The 25783-nt window shown below is 37.0% G+C and overlaps 1 protein-coding gene and 1 long non-coding RNA gene across 4 annotated transcripts in view; one reads left to right on the top strand and one right to left on the bottom strand.

Annotated features, from left to right (window-relative positions):
* Positions 1-25783, top strand: part of KIFAP3 (kinesin associated protein 3) — a 210867-nt gene that overhangs the window by 113943 nt on the left and 71141 nt on the right. For all 3 annotated transcript variants that reach the window (XM_020974677.2, XM_020974675.2, XM_078156503.1), the window contains exons 11-15: positions 3661-3761; positions 13621-13729; positions 14181-14293; positions 20594-20759; positions 21250-21375. In XM_020974677.2, the coding sequence (XP_020830336.1) occupies positions 3661-3761; positions 13621-13729; positions 14181-14293; positions 20594-20759; positions 21250-21375 (615 nt within the window). The remainder of the gene's footprint in view (positions 1-3660; positions 3762-13620; positions 13730-14180; positions 14294-20593; positions 20760-21249; positions 21376-25783) is intronic.
* On the bottom strand, positions 10660-17958 carry LOC144457834 (uncharacterized). Its single transcript, XR_013487376.1, has 3 exons — positions 17271-17958; positions 16512-16630; positions 10660-10885 (listed from the first exon to the last, which is right to left on the bottom strand). It is a non-coding gene; the product is annotated as an uncharacterized LOC144457834 (long non-coding RNA).

Genomic DNA, 25783 nt, shown 5'->3' on the forward strand with positions numbered 1-25783 from the left:
CTCAGATTTTGTCATAAAGTGGAATTGTGTGGAGCAGTCACGAGGAGGTGTCCTCCACAAATGAAGGATGCAGCAAGTGCATGAGGAACAGAGAGGAGGCCAGTTGGGATGCATTACAGGCTTCCAGAGGTGGGCAAGGATTGTACAGCGAAGCTAGAAAGATAGTTGGGGCCAGGTTGTAAAAGGCTTCAAAAACTAAACAGAGGAGTTTATATTTTATCCTAGAGTCAGTAGGGAACCATTGGAGTTTATTGAGTAAAGGAGAGGTATGGTCAGATATATGCAGGAAAATCATTCTGGCAGCAGTGTGTAGGATAAACTGGAGAAAGGAGAAACTTGAGGGAGGAAGACCACTTAGGCCGTTGCAGTAATCTAGGCAAGATGTGTGATGAAGGCCTGAACAAAACTACTAGCTGTGTTAAGTAGAAGGGAGGGGTCAGATTTAAGTAAAAAACAGCAATAATTAATTGTTTTTATGTGAGGAAGGGGTCAAGGATATTGATGGTCTATTACTCTGGAAGAATGGTGATGCCTTCAAGTCAACAAGCATTTATTAAATACTTACTCTGTGCCAGCCTCTATGCTAATCACTGGTGATAAAAATGTAAGCAAAAAGAAAGACATCCCTGCTTTCAGAGAGCTTAACATTCTAATGGGGAAAGGTAGCACTTAAAAGGGAGTTGAAAAAGTTGGGGAGGGGGAACGGATTGGGGAAGAGAGAGAGACATCTCTAAGGAGGTCTGGGGTTAAAATCCAGAAAATGAAGGAGACTGATCTGAGCTCTTCCTTGAAATTGATTTTGGGGAGAAATTCACCAGTGGGAGATGAAGTCTCAGGGGAAGAGGGAGAAAGCAACTGAGTATGGTGGTGAAGTCTGGAGAATGAAGGCTGGCTGGTCTAGGCCCTTTTCAAAATGGAGGCTTTAGGAGAGCCTTCAGCTGAAATAAAGAAATTTGGAAGAGGAGTGGGTTTGGGAGAATGGGGAGGAAAGGAGAATTCTGTTTTGAACATGTGGAGTTTGATATATCTCCAGGACATCCAATTTGAAATGTTTAGTAGGTAATTGATGATGCACAACTAAAGCTCAAGGGGAAAACTGGATATAGACAGACAAACAGGTGATAGATAGATACATAAATAGATACATAGATGGATGGATGGATCTGGGAATCATTTGCATAGAGATGATAATTGAACTCATAGAAGTTAATGAGGTCCCTGAGAAAATATAGAGGAGAAGAAAAAAGGGCCCAGGACAGAACTTTGGAGAATACTTACCATTAGAGGACAGGATATGGTTGATGACCCAGCAAAGGAGATGTGGGAGGAGCATTTAAACAGTAGATGGTGAACCAGCAGAGCATAGTGTCACAAAAAAAACCCTAATAACAGTATCAGAGGCAGCTGTTGTTTTTGTCCTTCATTCTCAAAGAGGACCATGACATCAGGAAGGTGATGAGAATTTAGAAAATACCATTAGATTTGGCCATTAAGATTGGTGGTAACTGAAAAGAGCTCTTCCGGTTGAGTGATAAGGTTGAAAGCCAGATTGTGAAGGGTTGAAGAGTGACGGAGAGAAGAGAAAGTGGAGACAAAGGATGTAAACTGTTGCCACCTTGCCCCCCTAGGAGTCTGGCTAAGAAAGAGAAGAGAGTAACAGGATGGTAACTTTAAAGAGATGGCAGGATTTAGTGAAGGTCTTTTAAGAATGAAACAGATGCTTGTTTGCTTGAAGGCAGTGGTTAAGGAAACAGTAGATAGGAAAAGATTGAAGATTAGAGAGAGGGAAATAGTAGATGCTACACCTGGCTGGAGAAGGAACGGGATGGGGTTGAGATCACACATAAAGGTTTTGCCTTGGCAAGAAGGACCACCTCATTATCAGACTGGGGAACAGGATTGGAGAATGAGAGATAATATCAAGGGGCTTTGAGATGAGTAGAAGAAGGAGGTCACGTTGAATGGTTTTAATTTTCTCTGTAAATCAAGAGGCAAGATCGTCAACCAAGAGAAAGGGAAGGATGGAAAGTGTTGGAGTTTTGAGGAAAAAAGAAAGTTTGGAATAGTTTCTGTGGGGGTGAAATAGGGAATCAATTTAAGAGGAAAAAGAGATTTGCCTTGCAATGATGACTCAGTTTCACTTGTATAACATAAATTTGTGATGTACCTGACAGCAATTTGTGACTTCCTCCAGCTTTAGTCAGCAGCACATGAGTTGTAATTGAGGAGTGGGATGGTAGGAGTAATCCAGGGCTGAAGTTTTTTCTTAGTTTGGGTGGGGAGAAGCATTCAAAGATTGATGACCGTAAGGAGATGAATTGAATAGGGTCAAGATTAGAAAGGAAAGAAAGTGAGGTGCCGAGAGGGGTGGAGTGAGTAGTTGTTTCCATGAAGGAGGGTGAAGAATAGATTTAGGAGCAGTGAGGCCTAGTGAGAGAGTCATGTTCAGAGTGAGGTCAGTTGTTTCAATTGAAGAAATAGAACATTTGTGGATAATGGTAAGATCCAGGATCTGACTATCCTTGTGTGAGGAACTGGAAAGTTTGAGAGTTTGAGATGTCATCAGTATGGACACTGAAGTCCCCCTTTTTAAGGGCAGGAGTTGAGGAGGAGAGGAAGACAATGAGTTAGAAGTTTAGAGAATATCTAGTTCAATCCTCTCATTTTACAAAGTAGGAAATAAATAGGTTAAATAAATCAGCTCTGCCATTGTCATCTGGGCAAGACACTTCTCTTTGGGCCTCAGTTTCATCTGTGAAACAATTGGGTTAGATGAGGTGACTCTTTAGGTCCTTTCAGCTGTAAATCTGTAATCCTACAATCATGCGACTTGCCCAGCAGAGCCAGGATACAAACCCAGGGACTTCTCCAAATTTGCTGCCCCATGCGACCGCCATTTAAAATCTACAATAATCTTAAAAATAAATATTTTATTAGAAAAGTGTTCTATCCATCTAGCTTTGCCACTGACTTTGGGGGGTGTTTTTTAAATAAAAGTTTTCTATACATTTCGAGTTGGAAGAAGATTTTAGAGCTCCTCTAATTCAACTCCCTTATTTTTATAGATGAGGAAGTTGAAGCTCAGAGAGGTTTAGTTACTGGTCCAAAGGCAGTGAAGTCCAGAGCTAGGTTTAAATCCAGCTCTTGTGACTCTAAATACAGTGCCCTTTGTACTTGGAAGGTGTTATTTAATTGGAGGATGTGTTTTGTTTTTTGTAGTTATTACTATGTAATAACTATAGTTTTTAGGATTTAATACTAATAGGGAAGGAAAGAATTTGCTTAGTCTATATATTGTTAGTCAATACAATGATGAAGTCGGTAAAGGAAAATTATAAAATGTTCTGGCCTTATATTATACACTATAAGAAAGTAGCAACTGTTCATAATTATGGTTTTATTATTCTTTTCTGAAAGTTCTTTTCTTCAGATATTCACTTCAGTTAAAGCACTTTCACCTTTGAGGATCTTACTGTCTTTCAAAAATAACTTGAGTGTGATTCAAGCCTTCTGATTGTCATTTGAAAACAAATTAAAGTAGGGAACTTAAAGTTTGTCAGATTGTTAATATTGGGTAAACATTTAGGAATTTAAACACATTCTTTGTATGTTTGTGCATCATAAACTAAAAATATCATCATATGTGATTTGTCATTTCAGGAAATGAAAATTACAAGCAAATAGCAATGTGTGTCCTCTACCACATAAGCATGGATGACCGATTCAAATCAATGTTTGCATATACTGATTGTATACCACAGGTAGGTATTTCTTTTTTAAGAAAAATTTGCAAGATGTCTATTTTTCTTACTTTTCTTCCCCTGCACCTTCCTTGCCAATCCTCTTTTCTTCTTTATACTTTTATGTATACTTTATATACTTCTTTTATACTTTGATACTTAAATGAATCATTTCAGTTCGACAAACATTTATTAAACAGTTTTGTATATGCAAAGACACAAATGGATGTGACCCTCTCCTCAAGGAGCCAGATTCAAAATACATAGAAAACAATGCTATCTAACTTCAAGCAGGAGAATATGAACAAATGAGAGGAAAAGCAAAGACCCCCTATTGGTGGTAGTGCCTGAGCTGTCTGGAAGAAAGTTAAGGATGCCAAGTGGTGGAGGTGACAACTAAATGCATTTGACATATGGGAGATTACCCTTGCAGAGGAGGCGAGATATGGGCTGGTGTGTATGTGGAATAGGATGACTGAAAGATTTCTCACCTATTCATGTCAGGCTACCCAGCCAAGTCAGCAAGCATTTATTAAGCACTTAGGATATGCTACCTACTATACTAGGATTGAGGATATGAAGACACAATAAAGCAGCCCTAATCCTCAAGGAGTTAACATTCTTTTGGTGGGTAATGGAACGATATGTCCATATAAGTCAATACAAAGTAATTTGTAGGGCAAGGAGCACAAGCCCTTGTTAACTCTAAAACCAGATTACAACTGCACTAGGAGGGTGCAAGAGAAAGGATGGCAGAGTGGGCAACCAGAGGGATGAAGCTGACAGAAATGGGTACGAGAGAACAGAGGGTGATGCTCAGAAGAGGTAGGAAGGCCAAAGGATTGGGCACACCAGTGGTAGGACTGAGGGCTAGTCCTTGCTGCTCTCTACCCAGTGATAAAGGCAAGTCAGTGGAGTTCTAAGGCTGAGTTGCTTAGAGAGGGCTGGGGAATGTTGAGGTACTCTCACCCATGACCAGATCAGTTTTTTCCAAGATTTATTCCAACTTTGAGTTTTCTCCTCCATCATGGTGGGGAAGGGGCATGGGTCAGGAGTGTGGTCAGCCATTGTGGCACAGGAGGGGCAACAGAGCAGATGTCCAGTCCTTGATCCTGGCTGACTAAATGTTTTCTAAAGCTCTATATCCTGTAATAAGTAGCTGTGGAATTAAGGTTTCCAACTCTGACCTTCTGTGACACTTAATAATGATCTTGGGTCAGTAGTCAGGTCCTAGGTTTTCTTGACAAGCGCTTCAAGAATTGTCAAACAGTCATAAAGACAGTCCATGATCTCATCTCTCCATCAGTAAATCAATCTACATTTATTAAGTACTTAATATGTACAATGCATTCTGCCAAGAGCTAGAGATAAAGACAAAAGTTAAATAGTTCCTACCTTCATGGAACTTAGGTTCTGCAGTGGTACGGTTTTCACTCTGTCATACCTTCTCATCCTGGGGCCCTCTTCTTCATGTTCTACCAAAAATATTCTGGCTATTATTATTGAAGTGAAGCAAAATTTTTATTTTGCATTAAATAGTAGCTTAGTTTGGCTGTGTTCTGAAGGACATGACTTATTTTGGCAAGATTTGATGTCCTACTAAGTAGCAGAGCAAAATAGATTAGAACCCAGTTTTATCTAAACCCAGAACTCTTTCCATTCTCAGTTCATATGTGAATAAAATCCTTCTTAAGTTTCCTACAAATTTCTACCAGGCAATATTCTGTTAGTTTAATTGGAGTTACTACATAGCAAGTCCTTGAAAGAAATAAACTTTTAAAAAATGTTGTCTTTTCACTAATTTGAACAGGTATCCCTCTCATCCAAATTAAGTTTTAATACAGTTATGTTTCCTATCAATGAACTAGAGCTACACCTAGCTTTAGTTTAAAAAAAAAAAAAGGTGAACACAGCTAAAAATTTCACAAGCCATTAGGCCTTTATTCCAAGAGGCAGCCTAATTATAGCTTTTTGTGGAAAATAGATCTCTTTCAAAAGAATATGCAACAAATCTTAACAGACAGGTGTTCTCATCAAAATGCTGTGTGTCAGCTTATGGCCAGTGCTCTGTGTCATCAAGCCCCTTGTCAAAACAAGTTTTCAATAAAAGGGTAGCCCTGTCAGAGGGGGGGGATTCCAGGTGATTTACTGCCCTCCTGCTCCATGTGTCCTGAAGGCCTCTGCTTTGCAGTTTCAAAGGGGGCTTCTTTTCTAATCCTATCCTGTGTCCAGACTTCATGAATTACAGGATATGAGCTGGAAACCAGCCAACCCAGAATAATGCCCTTGTCTAGATTGACGGGTGTTACCCAGCTTAAAGTTATAGGATAGTTAGGGTCAATAAAAGAGAAATGCAAAGTAGATAGGGATAGAAAATTCTCTTTCTGACTTTCTAAATTATAACCCCTTTTTCAGAATTACAGTCCTGACCAAAGATTTAAACATGAAATTTTATTAAAAAGGAAAAGAACATAGAAATATAAACATGTTAAAAACTACTGTGTTAGTGTATCTTTTGAGGTATTGTTAATATTGATCCTGGAGTTCAAAGCCTCGTATGTATAGTGCTTCTATCTTTTTAAGAACTTTAACCAACACTTATGCTTTCTTGACAAATGTTCTAACATCAAACATGACTGTAATGGGAATTTGCCATCGAAAGTTTTCAGAACATTTATGATTTGTTTCTCGATTAAAATTTCCTCAAACTTTTCCAAAAGGCCAAGAATTTTTTTTCTTTTTGACCATTGAGTTTTTATGGGAACAGCAAAGTTATATTACCAAAGTCTATCATAAACATCCTTCTCCTTGGTTTTGCTAATAGGAAGGAGGCAGTTTCTTGAGAAATGTATACAGTAGACTATGTTTCTTACTGCAGTGATGCCCACCTACAACTTTCACTTCAGGGCTCAATTATGGCACACTTAAGGGAAATGTTGACATGGTTTATAACTACCCAGTGCCAAATTTATTGCAATATAAAAGAACCATGGAAATTTCAATTAGATCCGTGATTCCTCTAACTTCACTAATCATTCCCTGAGTTGTAACGAACATTCTATTCAGAGCAGCAGACACTGGCTGTTCAAAGCAGTGTTTACAGTGCTAGTAAAGCTTTAAACTGGTCTGTGACCACAAACAGTTAACTCACTTATTAAAGCCATATCTGATGTTGAAATTTCATAGGGTTTAATAGAATGTTTGTTCTTCGAAATTGTACTCAGCAGTTTTAGGTAAGAAATAAGAGACAATAATAAAACAGGAAATCAGTATGAATATTTTCATAAATAAATAAATTGGGAAAGATAGTTAAGGACATCTAGCTATCTCTTTATTTTAGACTTCATTCATTTTCCAATTTAAAACTTTTTTTTCTCTCTGTTGTTAAATAAATAGGCAGGGGACCTATCTCCCCCTCTGCCATGTACAGTGGTTTGGACATGGTACTCATTTAGTAAATGGCCATTGAATGAATAGATAAATCTTACAAATGTAAGATTCATTGTTATAAAGAACTGAATATCTAGAAGTAGTGATTGTGACCACTGTTGCTCATACACACTGTACTCACAATTATATTACCTTCCCTGTGTCAGATTATTTCTGATGTGCTCTCTTTATCTCTACTTGACCTTTGTGCTGGGCCATTTTAGTCAGGTCATAGATTCTTTCGCTTTTTAATAGTCTTGATGGGTGGATTATCTCAGGTAAGCATCCTTATGGAAGTCAGGAGTTAATGGTTGTATTCTAGTAACAGTTAAAAATAGGTATTAACAGTTCATTGTTATTTAGACCTCTAAAATGTATGTTTTGTTTAAATAGGTGCAAATGCCGTCCAGATGCTTATAAAAAGTATTTATTAGTAATGGAATGGCCAATCAAAGTACATGGTTAGGTAATGATGTCATGGTGTTATTTAATATTTTACCACAGAACAGTATGCAAGGATCTCCATAGCTACCCACATGTTTTCCACCACAGTTGTCCTATTGGGCCCCTCTTTGATCTACATGCTCCTTTTTAGCTGAATGCTGGTAAACGTCCTTTCTGACAGCACCCTTTGCTCCTGCCTGCCATTATCTGCCGAAGTTCAGAAACCAGAGCATCACTTCAAACAGCAGAGTTAGGGAGTAGCCAGTCAGGAGAGATTCCTGAGGCATGCAAAGTTCTGGCATAATCATTCAAAGATGTTTGGGCAGGGGGTTGGAGGGGAGGGGCGGGGGAGATGTGTGCAGAGGTGTGTGTGAATACAGTGAGCGGTGGGGGTTGGCCTCTGGTCACTGGTAAATAAGTGAAGTCAGGTGCCAGAGAGTCTAGACACAGTGATTTCAGTCCTGGGTCTGTGGTATCTGATACTCAATATGGGACTTGTCTGATTGAACACTACTGCCTCTTCATTGCACAAGCTGTAGACCTTTTAGGGCCTTCCTGTTAAATCAGTAAAAGATGACAATGGACATAGTTAAAGCAGAACAAATTTAATTTTAATATTTCCTAGTTGGCAGCAATTACACTCACTTTTGAAGTGCCGTGGGTAGCAATCAAATTAAATAAAAGTATAATGGTACACGTGGAGCTGATATTAAACTATTATTTTTAAATTTGAGTACATTTAATTGGAATTGAAGTGTTTCTTTTTCTTATTATAAAGAACTAATTCTGTATCAGAATGTATTCTATTCATTTTAAGTTTTAATATCTCTTGATTTTGTGAGAGACTTGCTAAGGTTAAAAAATATATAATTTGACTTAGGAAAAAAATTTATAGAAATAATTAGAAACCAAATAAGTTTTAAGAGTTTAATGTGAGAATTGCTGACAGGTAATAACTTCATCACCTAAATTATCATCTCCTTTGACCTCATAAATCAGGGTAGTGTTAATTTTATGGAATCACAGATTAGTTAATTCTTGTTTGTGACATGAATAATTCTTTAAGGCATGTTAGAGATTAACCAGTTGTTTTTTTTTTAATCTTAAAGCAGTAAAGGTTGGAAAGATATCTATAATAGGTTTTAGATTGGAATGTGAAAACCCCAAGTAAAATAAATATGAATTACATTAATTAGAACATTATGACTTAAAACTTTTATTTAGTTTGCAGTTACTTAGGATTGTTACAATATTAGACAGTTGATGTATGTATGGCAAATGAAATCTGCTACAGGACACATCTAGTGAATGTAGATTAAATAATTGATAACAGTATCTTTTTATTTATATAGTTATCTTAGGTTTTAGTTGCTCCTGATGTTATTCTAAAGATTCAAGTATCTGTAACATAGAGGTTAAAAGGATCCCTTTAGGGAAATGGCGTAATAGAGTATCTGTACATGTTTTAAACCATTCACCTGCCTTACTACAATTTAAAAAGCACAGAAGTACTTCTAAGTCATAAATCATAAATATGCCAAATTCACCTGCTTTTAAAATATCATCTTTATTTCATGGATGATTTAGGATCTGCCTCCTTTAAATTCTATGTTATTTCTTCTCTAAAGCCAATTCATAGTTTGTTTAGTCCTCTCTAAGTATAAAATAACTTTCAAAATTGCTTCCGTTTCAGTAGAGGTTTTCATTTTTTACTTAGCAAAGATTTTGTTTTATTTTCTCTTTCTTCTAATTCAGCATCTTGGGACAGGAGATCATAATTAATCAACAAGCATTTATTAAGCCCCTTCTGTATACCAGTCACTATACTCAGTGTAGAGATACAAAGACAAAAGTGACACAGTCTAGATGAGAGATGATAAAGCTTTGAATTAGGCTTGTGATTATATGAGTGGAGACAAGAAAGAAATGATAATTTAATTTTAATGAGTGAGAATGGAGGAGTCAAGGATGACATCAAACTTGTAAGCCTGGGTGACCAGAAGACAACACAAATCATTGTACAACCCACAACAGTAACAGGGAAGTTCAGAAGAGAAGTTGGTTTGGGGGAGAAAGTGAATGAGTTCTTTTTGGACATACTGCATTTAAGATGTCACTGGAACATGAAGTGTAAAATATCTGATAGGCAGTGCATGGTGCAACACCAGAGCTTTGGAGAGAGAGCTTAGGGCTAGATGTATAGCTGTAGGAGTCATCTTCATAGACATGATAATTAACCCAATGGGAGCCAATTTGTATACCCAGAGAGTACAGAGAAAAAAAAGATGAGGGCTTAGAACAGAATTTTGTGGGTCACCCACAGTTAGTGGGTACGATATGGATGATGATCCAGCAAAGGAGACTAAGGGGAAAGGCTTAGGCAGGTAGGAGAACCAGGAGAGAGAAATGGCATAGAATAAATCCTAGAGAGAAGAGAGTATCCAGAAAGACGATTGACATTGTCAAATGCTTCAGAGATGTCAAGGAGAATGGGAACTGGGAAAAGGTCAGCAGATTTGTCAGTTGAGAGATTAGATTGACTTTAGAGAGAACAGTTGCAGTAATATGATGACATTGGAAACCAGATTTCATAGGGTTGAGAAATGAGTGAGATGAGAGGAAGTGGAGACAATGACCCTAGATAGCTTTTTCTAGGAATTTATCTAAGAAAGGGAGGAGAGATATAGGATAATAGCTAGTGGGATTTGGTGAGAGGTTTTTTTTGTTTGTTTTGAGTTGAGAAGACTACAAAGTGTTTATAGGCACCACAGAAGAACTAGTAGACTGGGAGAGATTAAAGATAAGGAAGAGAAGGAGGATGACCGTAGAGGTAGTACTATAGAAAAGGCAAGAAAGAATGGGATCAAGGGTTGTTCTGGGCAAGGGAAAAAAAAGGGCCACTCTTTTTTTTTTTTTGATTGTGTTTTTTTTTTTATTAACTTATTTTGATTTAGCAACAATCACTTCCATATGCTTTAAATTTAAAAAAAAAGTTTAAAATTTTTCTCCCCCCTTCCTCCCCACCACCCTCCCCAAGACAGTGCACAATCTCATATAGGCTATACATTTATATTCTTATTGAACATATTTTCACATTAGTGAAGTTGTAAGTAAAAATTAAAACCAATAGGAGGAACCATTAGAAAGATGAAACAAAACTCAGCAGAAGAGAAAAAAAAATGATAGTGATTCAACTTCCATAGTTCTTTCTTTGGATGTGGATAGCATTTTCCATCACGAGGCCCCTGGAGATGTCTTCAATCCTTGTATTGCTGAGAAGGGTTAAGTTTATCAATATCAGTCATTGCACAACATGGCTGTTACTGTATACAATGTTCCCTTGGTTCTGCTCACTTTACTCAGCATCATACCATACAAGTCTTTCCAGGTTTTTCTGAAGTCAGCCTGTTCAGTATTCTATTACATTCATATACCACAACTTGCTCGGCCATTCCCCAATTGATGGGCATCCTCTCAATTTCCAATTCTTTGCCACCACAAAAAGAGCTACTATGAATATTTTTGTACATATGGGTCATTTTCCCATTTGTATGATCTCTTTGGGATATATCTCTAGAAGTGCTATTGCTGGGTCAAAGGGTATGCACATTTTTATAGCCCTTTGGGCATAGTTCCAAATTGTTCTCCAGAATGGTTGGATCATTTCACAGCTCCACCCACAATGCATTAGTGTTCCAATTTTCCCACATCTTCTCCAACATTTATCATTTTCCTGTTTTGTCATGTTGGCCAGTCTGGTAGGTGTGATGTGGTACCTCAGAGTTGTTTTGATTTGCATTTCTCTAACCAATAATGATTTAGAGCATTTTTTCATATGACTATAGATGGCTTTAATTTCTTCATCTGAGAACTGTCTGTTCATATCCTTTGACCTTTTATCAATTGGGGAATGGCTTGTGTTCTTATAAATTTGTCTTAATTCTCTATATATTTTAGAAATGAGGCCAAAAAGGGCCACTCTTACGAGAATGATGTGAAGGAAGAGAGAGGACAGGGGGGATGTTGTTGAGGCTTTATGAGATGAAGTGAAGGGGAGGAGAATCATAGGATCCTAGATTTAGAACTGGAAGAAATCTTGGAGGCCATTGAGTCTGACTCCCTCATTTTATGAAACTGAGAAGGAAAATCACTTGCCCAGAATCATACAGCTAGTTAGCTAGTAAGTGTCTGAAGTAGGATTTGAACTCTGGTCTTTCTAACCCCAAAGTACATTGTTCTACTATATTACACATCTGGTTCAAATAGAAAGTTTGGAATAGCCACTGTGAAGAGTAGGCCAAAAAATCAATTAAGGAGGAGGAAAAGAATTCCTTGCCACAGTTAGGGCCCCATTGTGATTAGACAGCATAAATTTGTAGTGGACCCAGTCAGCACAGTTGTACAACATTTTCCAGTTTGTTAATCACCACATGAGTAAGAACATTACGTTACATTACTTTTTTTGGCTATTGTGACATACTGTTCAACCGTGTTAATCTTACAGTCCACAAAAATAATTATTTATAAGGGAAAGAGCACTTGGGCCTCATCAGTAAAATCTTTTAACCTTCTGAAAGGCATTAGACTTCAAGAATCTCTATGGTTCTTTCTAGCTGTAAATTTCTAATACAAACTCCCTAGATCATTTTCCTATCTGCTATTGTCTAAATATGCCTTCCCAATCCTATGCTTATGAAGTTGATTTTTAACCTAAATAGAAAAGTTTGTCTCTATTAAATTCCATCTTATTAGATTCAATTTATTAGTCAAGCCAGTTGAGAATTTTTTGGATTCTGAATGTCATTCAGCATCTTCAGTGGCGATAACTAACAAGAGTTAGTGTAGGAGTATTTAGGAAATAATTTTTGATGACAGTCATAAAAATTAAAAGATCTTCCCTATGTTTTTAAAATATCTATTCTAGGGGCAGCTAGGTGACGCAGTGTATAGAGCTCCAGCCTTGGAGTCAGGAGGACCTGAGTTCAAATCCGGCCTCAGACACTTGACACTTATAGCTGTGTGTCCACGGGCAAGTCATTTAACCCTGATTGCCTCACCAAAAAAAAGAATCTATTCTACCTAAAGCTATTATGACCTTTAAAAGAAACGTTCAAATATATCATACTTACTGGTAGCAATTATCCTTTGCTCATCCCTTTCATGAAGCCTTTGTAAAATTGCTCCACAACCCATTTTTCACTCTTTTCTGAACATCTTTTGTTCTTGCAGTCTATACCATAACACATACATGTGTAAAGATAGATGTGTGTGTATCTGTAGTACATATGTGTATAATTTAGTTGTGTTGTACATCATCTCCTTGCATCATAGTTATTTCTTCTGCATCAGGCTTTGTCTCTTTAGTCATAATGTAAGCCAGTCATACAAAAATATGTTCAAACTTACTCTATATTTCCCATAGCACCTGGTGTAGTCCTGGGCCCATTGCTGCAAGAGTTCAGTACATACTTATTCAATCAGTCACTCGGTAAACATTTATAAAGCGCTTACTATGTGCCAGACACAGTGCTAAGTTCTGGGAATATAAATAGGAGCAAAAAAAAAAGACAGTCCATACCCTCAAGGACATTTCTAATGGGAGAAGACAATGCACAAAATTGGGTTTGGGGTGAGGGTGGGAAATCAGTGTACTTAGGTCGGGGGCATGGTGAAGAAAGTCCAGAGTGCAGCCTGGAGAGGAATGAGACATGGCTTCCCTGAGTACCTGACTTAAATGTTTAGTCAGTCATCAGATATTCTGACCGTTCATATGTATTAACCTATTAGTTCCCAAAAGAAGACAGTAATGCCATTGGCCAGTGTCATGCATTGGATTAACTTTTCATTATGTGTTTATTTCTTGATTATGAAGTTTTTGTTGTTGCCACAGAGTGTATAATATAAAATACAGTGTGCATAGTTTGTTGTCATTCTTTTGTTTTTTGAGTTTTCAAATGTTCTGGTGATATAACTGGTGGTGTGCATGTGTGTGTGTGTTTATTGCTAGCTAATGAAGATGCTCTTTGAGTGCTCTGATGAACGAATTGACCTAGAGCTTATCTCCTTCTGCATCAACCTTGCTGCCAACAAGAGGAATGTACAGCTAATTTGTGAAGGTCAGTGATCTTGAGTTTCTTACTGCTTATCTTTGAACACAGGATACAATTAGGCAATTAGCAAAACATTAAGGTATAGGTTATATGATGGACAGACACCACTGCAGGTCGTTCAGGAGCCATCTTCTTTGGCTTTAGTCTCTGCAGGTATTAGACACTACTAATATGAAGTCCTAAAATGCTCTTGTATTATAGATGGAAATATAGTATGTTCTTGTTCTTGAGTGGTAACATTGAACATTAAGTGGAATTTTATAGTCTCCCTTGGGTTGTCCAAAATTCATACTGGTTAACTTACACATTTTCTGGAAAGAAACTTTTTTTCATGTTTGCTTCTCTTTTAATCACTTATTTGTTAGTAAACTGGTATTGAGGTTTTTTTTCTTCATTTTCTTGAACTAAAGTTAAACTTGAATTGTATTTGGTATACTTAGTATTTTTTTGTCTATAGGAAATGGACTGAAGATGCTTATGAAGAGGGCTCTAAAATTCAAGGATCCACTGTTGATGAAGATGATTAGGAACATTTCTCAGCATGATGGACCAACTAAAAATTTGTTTATTGTAAGCACATATGCTTTATTATGGGCTAACTTGTGTCAAGTTCTGTCCTATATAGATAGAACACTTTTTATTCTATTTAGTGTGTTGGAGAGGTCGCACCAAGTTGTGGATAGATTTTTACACTTGATGTCAGAAAGAACTGGGTTCCTATCTTGCCTCAGACGCTGATTGGTTGTGTGACCCTGGACAAGTCCCTCTACGTCTCTGAGCCTGTTTCCTTATCAGTAAAATGAGAGTTGTAATAGCACCTACCTTACAGAGTTTTTATTAGGATCAAATGAGATTATGTATTTAAAGTGCTTTTAGACCTTAAGATTCTATATGAATGCAAGATATTATTATAATACATCATCATCTTTGATCTCATTGTTGTAGATATTCCTTCCAACACTCATACTGTATAACTTTGGTCCAAACTCTGCCATAAGTATACCTTAGTAAGTCCATCCAACTTTCCTGGGGCATTCTTTGCATTCACTTGACATTGCATGGATACTAGTGGAATTAATGATAAGAACATTAGTTATCCTTTACTAGTCTATCTTTTTTCCTTATCATTTATTTCTCTGGGATAATCTTTTATACCACTTCTCCTGTGTAATTGCTCATTTGTTAGGAGTTGCTGCCTACAATAATTCTCATTACATGACGAATACAGAGAATCATAAAAACACTTCTTTGAACTGAAGCAAAATGAAGTAAACAGGGCCAGGAAAACAATATACACAATGACTACAGCAATATAAATAGAAAGAACAGCCACCAAAAATAATCTAAACTGAGTATTGTGAAATTAGATAGAACAGACTTGTCCCCAGAGAAGAGACATGAGAACACGCTTCCCCAAACTCCTTCGTGGAGAGAGGAAGTACAGTCCACAGATGTAGAATACTGCATATGATAGAATAGCAGATTTTTTTTATTGTGTTGATTGGATTTACTGAATTTTTTCCCCTTCCTCTTTAAAAAAAAAACCATTGTTGTAAGGGATGGTTTTCTGGAGAGATCCAGGGAAGAAATGTAGCAATGTAAAAACAAAGGATATTAATAAAATAATCTTTTTTTAAAATGAATGTAAACTTCTTGAGGGGCAGGAACTATTTTTTTCTTTTGTGTTTGTATCTTCAGTACCCAGCATAGTGCTTGACATAGTAAATGCTTAATAAATTCATTTTCATAATTAAAAAGAATATATAGACGTAAAGACGAGAGTGGCAAAGCAGTAAGTTCAGGAGTTTCCATCTTATCAGAACAAGGAGAAGGAAAGGAGAATACACACACGTACATACACACACACACACACACACACACATATTTATATACTGTGCCCTATTTCTCCCTCACATTGATATATGTACAGAGTTGAGTGCATTAATATCAATAGAGCAACAGGTGGAGATAGAGGGTAGAAGTAGAGAAGAAATAGTCACAAACAAAATAAAACTTACCCAAGGAAGTTGAATTATAAAGGGGGAATTAAAAGGAGAGAAATAAAGGGAAAGATACAACAACTAAGGCCTGGGGCAGAAAGGGAAAAATTGAAAATCAGACCATTAGATTATTAGTGATAATACTACCCCCTTTTGCCATCTTTTTTTCCTTTGTAAAAGGAGTGGGTTAGCTGGCCAAGAGAAGAAATATTGTAATAGGATCTGATGGAAGGAAAAACATACTTACTAGTAGGTGGTCATATTCTAAGTGTGACTGGGATTAATCACCTATCATTCCTTCCCCCTCATAAAAGTATTTATTTTGTTTATGACTACTTTAGCTCCTCTTCTTAACTCTTCCATGTGGAAATTATATCGTCTAAGCACACTGATAACACTCTGCACAGGCTTAAAAGGACTAAGCATATTGGCCCCAGATATAAAGATATTAACACAGAGTTAAGATGAGGAGATGAGTTTCAGGTGAAGCCAAAACAGTGATAGTCATAATCTCAGACAAGGCAACAGTTTTTTTTAAAGTGTTTTTTAAAAATTACTTCTCTTTTAAGATAAACAAGTAGAATATTAATGTGCCATAAGATATGAGAAAATGGATAATTTACTGAGAATATCTATAAACCAATGCAGAATGAAGTGAGCAGAACTAAGAAAACAATTATACAATGATAACATTATAAAGAAAAACCATTTTGAAAGACTTTGGAACACTTATCAATGCCATGATAAACCATGATTTCAAAGGACCAAAAATAAATCACACTACTCACCTCCTATTAGAAAGGTGGTGGATTTAAGATCAGTGTGAGATATACATTTGAGAAAATAGCCGATGTGAAAATTTGTTTTGCTGGACAATGCAAATTGTTATGAGGGTTTTCTTTTCCTTCTTTTGTTAATTTTTCAGCAGGCCCAGGGAATGGAAAGGAGAGAAAAGAAATGTTTGTAAATTTTTTTAAGGAGGCATGTTACATAGAGCAAAATATATCAATAAAATATCTTTAAAATAAAAAGAGATAAGCAGAAAAACTGCAGTATCCTTAATAGTACCATAAATAATGAACTGTTAACTCATATATATAATATATGTGTGTGTGTGTGTGTGTACATATGTTTATACACATATACATATATATGCACCAAATAACATACCATCTAAATATCTTAAGGAAAAACTAATTGAACAACAGGGAGGAATAGATAACAAAACAATAACTGAGTCCTTAATGTGCCCTTTCAGACTTAGATCAAGCAAAAAACAATAAATAAATGAAACATTAAGTGTTAACAGGCAAAACACTGTGCTAAGTGCCGGGATTTCAAGTAGAAAAATAAGTGAGTTCCTGCTCTCAAAGAGCTTGCATTCTAATAAAAGAGGCAACACATATGGAAGGTTTTAGCTGCAAATCAGATGGAAAACTCTCATGGTCCTTAGGGTACAAAGGCAAAGCAGATGGTACTCTCCCTTTTAAAAAAATCGTTTCCCCTGATAAAATCATATCTCTGATGATGAACCATTTGACACTTACCTGGAAGCACTGATGTTCCAAAGTCTCTTGAGTTCAAGGTCTTGGGCTGTCAGTATCAGGGTCTGTGGAGACAGTGGCCCATGTGAAAATGACTCACTGGGTTTGACTCACCAAGCAAATGCTGCCTCTGGTCTCTTACTCGGGGTGCCTTGCTGCTTTAGCTAACTTAGCCTGCCTTCTCTGTGGGTGGCAGTTGTTTGGCAGTTGGTGGGGATGGCTGGCTTGTTCACAAGAGCTGCTTATGTGAGGGTTCAGTCAAAAGAAGGATGGGTGGTCTTTGGGACATTGCTACCCCCAAGGACTACTTCACTTATCTGCCTGTTGATTGCAGCTGGCCAGTTGGTAGTGGTGGTGAAGAAAGTTGGCCTCTTCTCCACACTGATTTCTTCCCTCAATAATGCTGGAGGGTCTCCTAAAGAAAACAGGTCCAATAGCCTGAGGGACTTTGCTATTCCCAAGGCTCTTCGATTCAGGGTCCTCAGTTTTCTCTATCAGGATCTTTTTAAGAGATGGTGGTCCTGGTTGCAGTGTTGGTTTGACATGCCTAGGACATGCTTCCTCAACAAGAACAATGAAAGAACTGAATAAAATTTTTGAATAAGTTAGATATAGTAGAAGTCTAGTGACTATTGAATGAGAATTGAAAGGAATATACATATTTTTAGCTTTATATGGTACCTTTAAAAACCAACCTTGTACAGTAGGGTAGAAAAAAATAAGCAAATGTAGAAAAGCAGAGACATTAAACATATTTTTTATTAACTTAAACGTAATTAAAGTTATAACAGTAATTTAAAGGAAAGATTCAGATTTAAATGGAGACTAAATAATAAAATACTACAGAATGTATAGGTTAAAAAGCAAATAATAGAAATGGTAGATAATTTTATCTTTAAAAATACAATAATGAAACAACATACCAAAACTTGTTATAGTTCATAGATGAAATTATATTTCGCTAAACATGTTCATCAACAAAAGATAGAAGAAATTAATAAACTGGGAATGTAATAAAAAAAAACTAGAAAAGCAGCAAATCACAAAATACCCAATAAACAAAAAAATTGCTATATACAATAATGAACTCTAAAGTGATATATAATTTAACTATAAAAGGTAATACAATGAAAGAAACTAAAGACAAAGGAAGAGTTTTCACAAGGGGAGAATTCTTATATAAATAAGTAGAGATTATCGTAAAAGATGAAATGGACAGTTAGATGTAGAAAGTATAGCAGGCTTGCACTAGAGCCAGCTCAGACTGGCTCAGTTGTTAAATTTGTAGTATGAGCTTTTTCATCTTGGAAATCAGTAAATACTATTATGACTTGACTTATTGTTTTATTAATTTCTGGACTTAAGAAGGTGATGAAAAAAGTTAATAATGCAGAGTATACTTAAAAGTGCATGTATATGCATATATAGTATAGATGTACATATGTACATGCAGAGAGAGAGAGATTCGGTTGTTAAACATTCATTAGCATAGTCTGAGAGTATAAGTTATCAATGACCATATAGAAAAATAGTCCAAATCAATAATAAGAAAAATGCCCATTAGAACAATTCTGATATTCTTCTAATCCATCAGGTAGACAAAGATGATGAAAAGAAGTAGTTAGCAATTGCTGGGGTGTTATGGGAGGACAGGCACACTAAATGCATTGTTGATGGGGCTGCAAACTGGTTTGACCATTCTGGGAAATAATTTGCAACTATACCCCCAAATCATTAAACTTTACATGCCCTTTTACCCAGTGATACTGTTAGGCATACACCTCAAGCATAGGAAGGGCAAAGGGAAAGGACCTACCTAAAAAAAATGTAGTGTTTTTTTGTTGTTGCAAAGAACTGGAAGCAAAATAGATATTATTTTGAACAAACTGACATATAGCAATGTAATGAAATTTTGTAGATTCATATAAATATGGAGAGTCTTGTGTAAACTGATGAAAAGTGAAATGAGCAGAACCATAAAAACTGTTTATGTGAAGGCCACAAATAATCACTTAAGAGGAAGTAACTTTGAAAGACCATAGAACCCTAACCAAAGCTACAACCAATCATGACTTCAAAATACCAATGGTAAAACAGACCTCCCACCTTTTAGCAGAAAGGTGATGGACTGGAGGTGTAGAATGGGTATGCATTCCCAGACATGGCTATGAGTTGATTTTATTTTTTTAGCTCTACATATTTATTACAATGAAGGCCTTCAATTCCAGGGGCAGAGAGGGTAGAGAGAGCAGCTAGATGGCACAATACATAGGGTACCTGGCCTGTAGTCAGGAAGACCCATCTTTCTGCAGTCAAATCTGGCCTCAGACACTTACTAGCTATGTGACCCTAAGCAAGTCACTGAATTAACTTTGTTTGCCTCAGTTTCCTCATCTGAAAAATGAGCTGGAAAAGGAAATAGCAAACCACTCCAGTATATTTGCCAAAAAAACCCTGAATAAAGTTGTGAAGAATCAGACAGGACTGAAAAGCAACTGATAGACTTGGGTGGGGAGAAGGGAAAAAGAAGTACAGAAGGGGTTACAAATGAAGTGATTTTGTTTTTGTGTGACATATATGTATGCATACATACTCTGTATATTTCTTTTTAAAAAAAACCCATAAGCTGTGTAACAGAAGTTTACAGTTTTTTTTATACAATCTTCTTTCCTGTTCTTTTTTGTATCTTGGAGTATCTGTATTTGTTAATGAGTAAATTCATGATAAAAAAAAATCTCTTTTTAAAAATATATACATAAAAATATGCATGTATATATTTATAGTCTTTGTGTTCAAGGTATTTAAAATCTAATAGTTTAATAATACAGAACCACTCATATGCAAGCATAAATGCCAAGTCATTTCTTCTTAGTCAAATCTTATATTTTATTGGGTTATGAAAATGTGCTTGTGCTGAAAAGTAAAATTCTGGAGTAATATTAGAAATACTAAGAGAGGGGCAGCTAGCTGGCGCAGTGGATAGAGCACTGGCCTTGAAGTCAGGAGGACTTCAACACTTGACACTAGCAGTGCGACCCTGAGCAAGTCACTTAACCCCAATTGCCTTACAAAAAAAAAGAAAGAAGGAAAGAAAGAAAGAAAGAAAGAAAGAAAGAAAGAAAGAAAGAAAGAAAAAAGAAATACTAACAGAATAAGGACTCGAGTGGATTTGTTTACAATATGCTTCACTTAACATGCCACTTTAAATTTTTGCAAATGAGACATTTTATATTAAATAATATTATTAGTCCACAGTAGACCAGAGAAGAATAACACCTTTGTGCTTTTATTTAACTTTTATGTACCCATTTCTGTGTTTTATTTAGGATTATGTTGGGGATCTTGCAGCTCAGATCTCTAATGATGAAGAAGAGGAATTTGTGATAGAATGTTTGGGGACCCTAGCAAATCTTACCATCCCTGACTTGGATTGGGAGCTGGTTCTCAAAGAGTACAAGTTGGCTCCATATCTCAAGGATAAACTTAAACCAGGTCTGTCCCAGGTGTTTGATTTTACATTGTCACTCATTCTCTTTAGTTAGATGTGACGGTCTTAACTAAACAGTTTATTACAGTGCTATTATATCACTTTAGGCCATTGCTTTGCAAGCCAAGCTTTTCTTCCTCCCCCCCATAAAAGAGATGAGCCTTCTCTTGCATATTTTATTGTTTTTTATTAGTGTTTTCTTACCTTCCACTTTTCTTAATCTCATCCTTCCCCAACTCCTGACTCTTCCACTTTCCAAGCAGGTCTCCAAGAGCAAGGTTCATTTTCCCCTTCTCTTTTCAGTTGAACCACAGCAAAATTAGGAGTTTGCAAGTGTGTGCAAGAATTTAAGAGGTAGAAAATATGATACTGTCTTATAGTCTTTAATGTTTTTTCTTAAAGGCAGGTTGATGCTATAGTAGGATTTCATGAAAAGTTGTTTCTTTTTTTGATTTTTTTTTTTAATGAGCAATTTCCACTCTTTGACTTCACTAGGTGCTGCCGAAGATGATCTTGTTTTAGAAGTGGTTATAATGATTGGAACTGTGTCTATGGATGATTCTTGTGCTGCACTGCTAGCCAAATCAGGGATCATTCCAGCACTTATTGAATTGCTGAATGGTAGGTCATGATCCATTTTATTTTGTTTCCATGCTCGCTAGTTTATAGGTTAAATAATTAGTTAAGACATTAATTTGTTGAAAATTGCTTATGTACAAGTTACATTCATTAAACTAAATTTTACCTTGTCGTTCTGGTAATTATAGAGCAAGATAGAAATCTCTGGAACTCTACAATTAAGGAAAATAAATAGAAGTGTAAATGCCTCTTGTAGTAACTGGACAAAGCTGTATCAAAGGCTAAAGATACCTATCCTTTTTTCCCATTGCACCAGTCTAAGAGAATTAAGTGACTCTTTTCTTTGCCAAGGCTTATCTTGTACTCTTGCATTCCATCACTTCCAAGATTTTTTCCATTGATCATCTCCTCTATCATATTTCCCTGCTTACTAACTTTTCCACTGCCAGCAAACATTCTCAAACAGCTCCAGTGCTAGATAGATAGACAGAGAGATGAATTTCTAAATAGTCCCTTTCTCCCTCTTCCCACCTTGTCATTCCCTCAACAGTATATTCTTTTTTCTCCTCAGAGTGTTATATACTTGCTCCTTTCACTCCTCACAACTCACAACTCAGACCTCAACGCCCTTTTGGCCTAATTTCTGAACCAGTGTTAAGAATCGGTTCTTAACTCAGTGCAGCTTCACTGATGACCAGTTAATTGTCACTCCAGTGATATTTACCCAGTCCTCCTCCCCCTTCACCTGCCTGCAGCATTTGCACTGCTGACCACTTCTTCATTCTAAATATTCTTTTCTCCCCTTAGTTTCCTGGATATTATTTTCTGTAGTTTTTTTTCCTAGTTTCTCATCTGCACCTCTTTAATGTCTTTCATTGGTTCATCATATTTCTCCTGCCCTTTAAGTGTGGGTATTCCCTAAGACTCTTCCTTTATACCTCTTCTTTCTATATAATCTTTCCCATTTCTCTCATTTACTCCCATTCTGCTATCTAAAATTATCATCTCTGCAAATGATTTCCAAATCTATATATCCAATGCCAGTGTCTTCTTATTCTGGTCTGTATCTCCAGCTTCTGGGGGATGCCATACCAGCACTGCCAAACTTTACATGTTCAAAGTTGAACTTATCTTTCCCCACTAAAACCTTTTACTGCTTCCTATTATTCTGCTCTGTTCTTCCTCATTTCTTTATTTCTGTTGATGGCACCATCATTTACCCAGTTAACCAAAATTGAAACCTAAGTCATTTATTCTTCCTTTCCCTTTCCCTTTCCTTCCACATCCATTTAGGTCCCAAGTCCTACTAATTATACTTCTCTATTATCTCTTGAATCTATCCCTTCTTCTTTACTCAGATGCTACCACGTGAATTCAGGCTGTTATCATCTTGTGTCTTCTTACTAGTCTTTCTAATTCCAGTCTCTTCCCTCTCCAGTATATCCTTCCATTCTTTTTTTGTTTGTTTCTTTTTGCTAGGCAGTGGGGTTAAGTGACTTGCCCAGGGTCACACAGCTAGTGTTATGTGTCTGAGGTTACATTTGAACTCAGGTCCTCCTGACTCCAGGGCCAGTGCTCTATCCACTGTGCCCCCTAGCTGCCCCTCCAGTCTATCCTTTAAAGCTTCATGGCTCCCACTTGCTTATAAGATATAATGTGAATTTCTAAATGGCATTTGAGGCCTCTTACATTCTTGCTCTAATCTACCTGCCAGCCTTATTTCACATTTCTACCCTTTGTGCAGTCTGAGGTGAGGAGGGCCACTGAAACTTCTCTAGCCTTCTCCACATTCCTCCCCATCCCCACATCAGCACATTTGCACAGATGAGTTTATCAGATTAACCAATAACCCAACCTGAAGTTACAGAAAGCCTGTTCCTGAAGGATTGAGAGAAGAGATAGATTAGGTCACAAATTAGGTATGGAGAGAAAGGGAATTTAATAACTCTGGCTGCTCAGGTAGCAACATTAAGATAATGGGCAAGGGAAGATTGGACCTTGAGGGCAAGGTACTTGAAGTGAGGAGAGAGATGGCAGACACAAGGAGATTTCACTTCCTAATTTTGTATAGACTTTGCATCAGGGTCAAATTTTCTCTGACCAACATAACATGAAAATACACTTATCCTAGAGTCTACACAATCCAGCATGACCAAGGCATCAATCTAATTTCATTAACTTAGTCTCTTTCTCTCTGTGTGTATGTATAAGAATGAAAACAATGAGTTTTAGCTTTTCAATCAGCAAATATTTATTAAGCTTATGTGCTACACACTGGACTAAGAGCTAGACACACAAAGAACTAGTGAAAAGTCTCTCAAGGAGCTTACATTCGAATACGGGAGACAAGATACACATATGTACATACATATAAAATACACACAAAGTAGACATAAGGTGACCTTACAGAGGAAGGCAGATGGAGAAAGGCCTTCTGCAAAAAGTAGTGTTTTAGCGAAGTCTTTTTTTTTTTTTTGGTTTTTGTTGTTTCAGGCAGTGGGGTTAAGTGACTTGCCCAGGGTCACACAGCTAGTAAGTGTTATGTGTCTGAGGCCGCATTTGAACTCAGGTCCTCCTGCATCCAAGGCCGGTGCTCTATGCATTGCACCACCTAGCTGCCCCATTTTAGCCAAGTCTTGAAAGAAGCCAGGGGTAAGAGGCAGAGGTAAGGATGGGGGCGGGGGTGGCATTCAAAACATTAAGAAGGGCAAATAAAAGGCACTGACATTGGAGACAAAGTACAATGTGTAATGACTGCACTGAAGAGTGTGTAAAAGAGAGTAATATGTAAGAAGACTGGAAAGATGAAAAGTTTACAGTTGATCCCAGAGGTAACAGGGAACCACTGTGATTTACTGGTGAACAGCAAAGTCTGTATCCATTCCATCTAACAAATAGGAGCGAATCTGAAAGTCCATTTGGGTTTTCATATTACTATAAACACACAGAATAAGGATGTGTTCTCTGCTATTTTTATAACCTTTGTAACGCTAGCAGAGCACCAGTCACATCAGATACTTAGTACCTGATGTGCCACAAAAGAAATGGCTCAAATTAAGTTACAATACTCTGAAATGCCTCAGTATGGCAATAGAAAGCAAACTATTAATCCTAACACCACAGTTGAAAACTGGGAGAAGGGGAAAAATAATGAGGAAATGATCACAGTCTTCTACAACTAGTGAGAGAGAAGGACACCCCTGGATGAAAAGCCAGGGCCCTCTGTCATATACACACCAAGCTGCCCTCAGAACATCTGGCAAAAGAACTTTCGTGGCTCAGGGTACAATTGTTTCTATAAGGAAGAATCAGAAATTTCCAGGACCCTCTTCAAACTGAGAGACTGGAGCTGGCTTAGAACTGGCAAACCTGTGCTAAACTGTACTTCTGAAGCCATAACCTGTCAAAAAATAAATTTAAACCTAAAAATCCATGTTGATCCTAATATCATGATAATTTACTCTCCTATGTTTTCTTCCATCAGATCTCATTTTCTTCTTTAGGTAAGGATTCAGTTACATAATTTTCATTCTTCACGATGATCACTCATGAAAAGAAAAGCATTTTCTTTATGTATTTTTATATTAACTAGGTAAAAGACTGGGCAAGAAGGAAAAGAAATCAATTCAACAATTAAGTCTGTACTGTGGAAGTTATGCATTAGGTACTGAAGGGATGAAGGATAAAAATGACAATTGTTGCTCTCACAAAGATCCTGCAATATATGCTAGGATACATATTACTTGTTTATCTAAATTATAATATAATAGCAAAGTACACACAAAGTACTAAAGGAAAATCTGAGCAGCAAGGGGGAATGTCCAGCTACAGAGAAGAGCACAAGTTTCATGGCAGAGGTAGGCTAAGAACTGGTCCTCAAAGAAAAAGAAAGATTTCAACAGGCAGTAATAAAAAGACAGCATATTCTAAGCACAGGAAATGGTCTGAGAACGTGCACAGAACAAGAAAAACTAGGTCAATGACTATATAGTGAATCTGGTTGGAATGTAGACTGCACAAAGGGTAGAAATGTGAAATAAGACTGGCAAGTAGATTAGAGCAAGAATGTAGGAGGCCTCAAATGCCATTTAGAAATTCACATTATATCTTATAAGCAAGTGGGAGCCATGAAGCTTTAAAGGATAGACTGGAGGGGCAGCTAGGGGGCACAGTGGATAGAGCACTGGCCCTGGAGTCAGGAGGACCTGAGTTCAAATGTAACCTCAGACACATAACACTAGCTGTGTGACCCTGGGCAAGTCACTTAACCCCACTGCCTAGCAAAAAGAAACAAACAAAAAAAGAATGGAAGGATATACTGGAGAGGGAAGAGACTGGAATTAGAAAGACTAGTAAGAAGACACAAGATGATAACAGCCTGAATTCACGTGGTAGCATCTGAGTAAAGAAGAAGGGATAGATTCAAGAGATAATAGAGAAGTATAATTAG

This window comes from Phascolarctos cinereus, unplaced genomic scaffold, assembly GCF_003287225.1.
Source record: "Phascolarctos cinereus isolate Bilbo 61053 unplaced genomic scaffold, phaCin_HiC Scaffold_5;HRSCAF=322, whole genome shotgun sequence".
NCBI lineage: Eukaryota > Metazoa > Chordata > Mammalia > Diprotodontia > Phascolarctidae > Phascolarctos > Phascolarctos cinereus.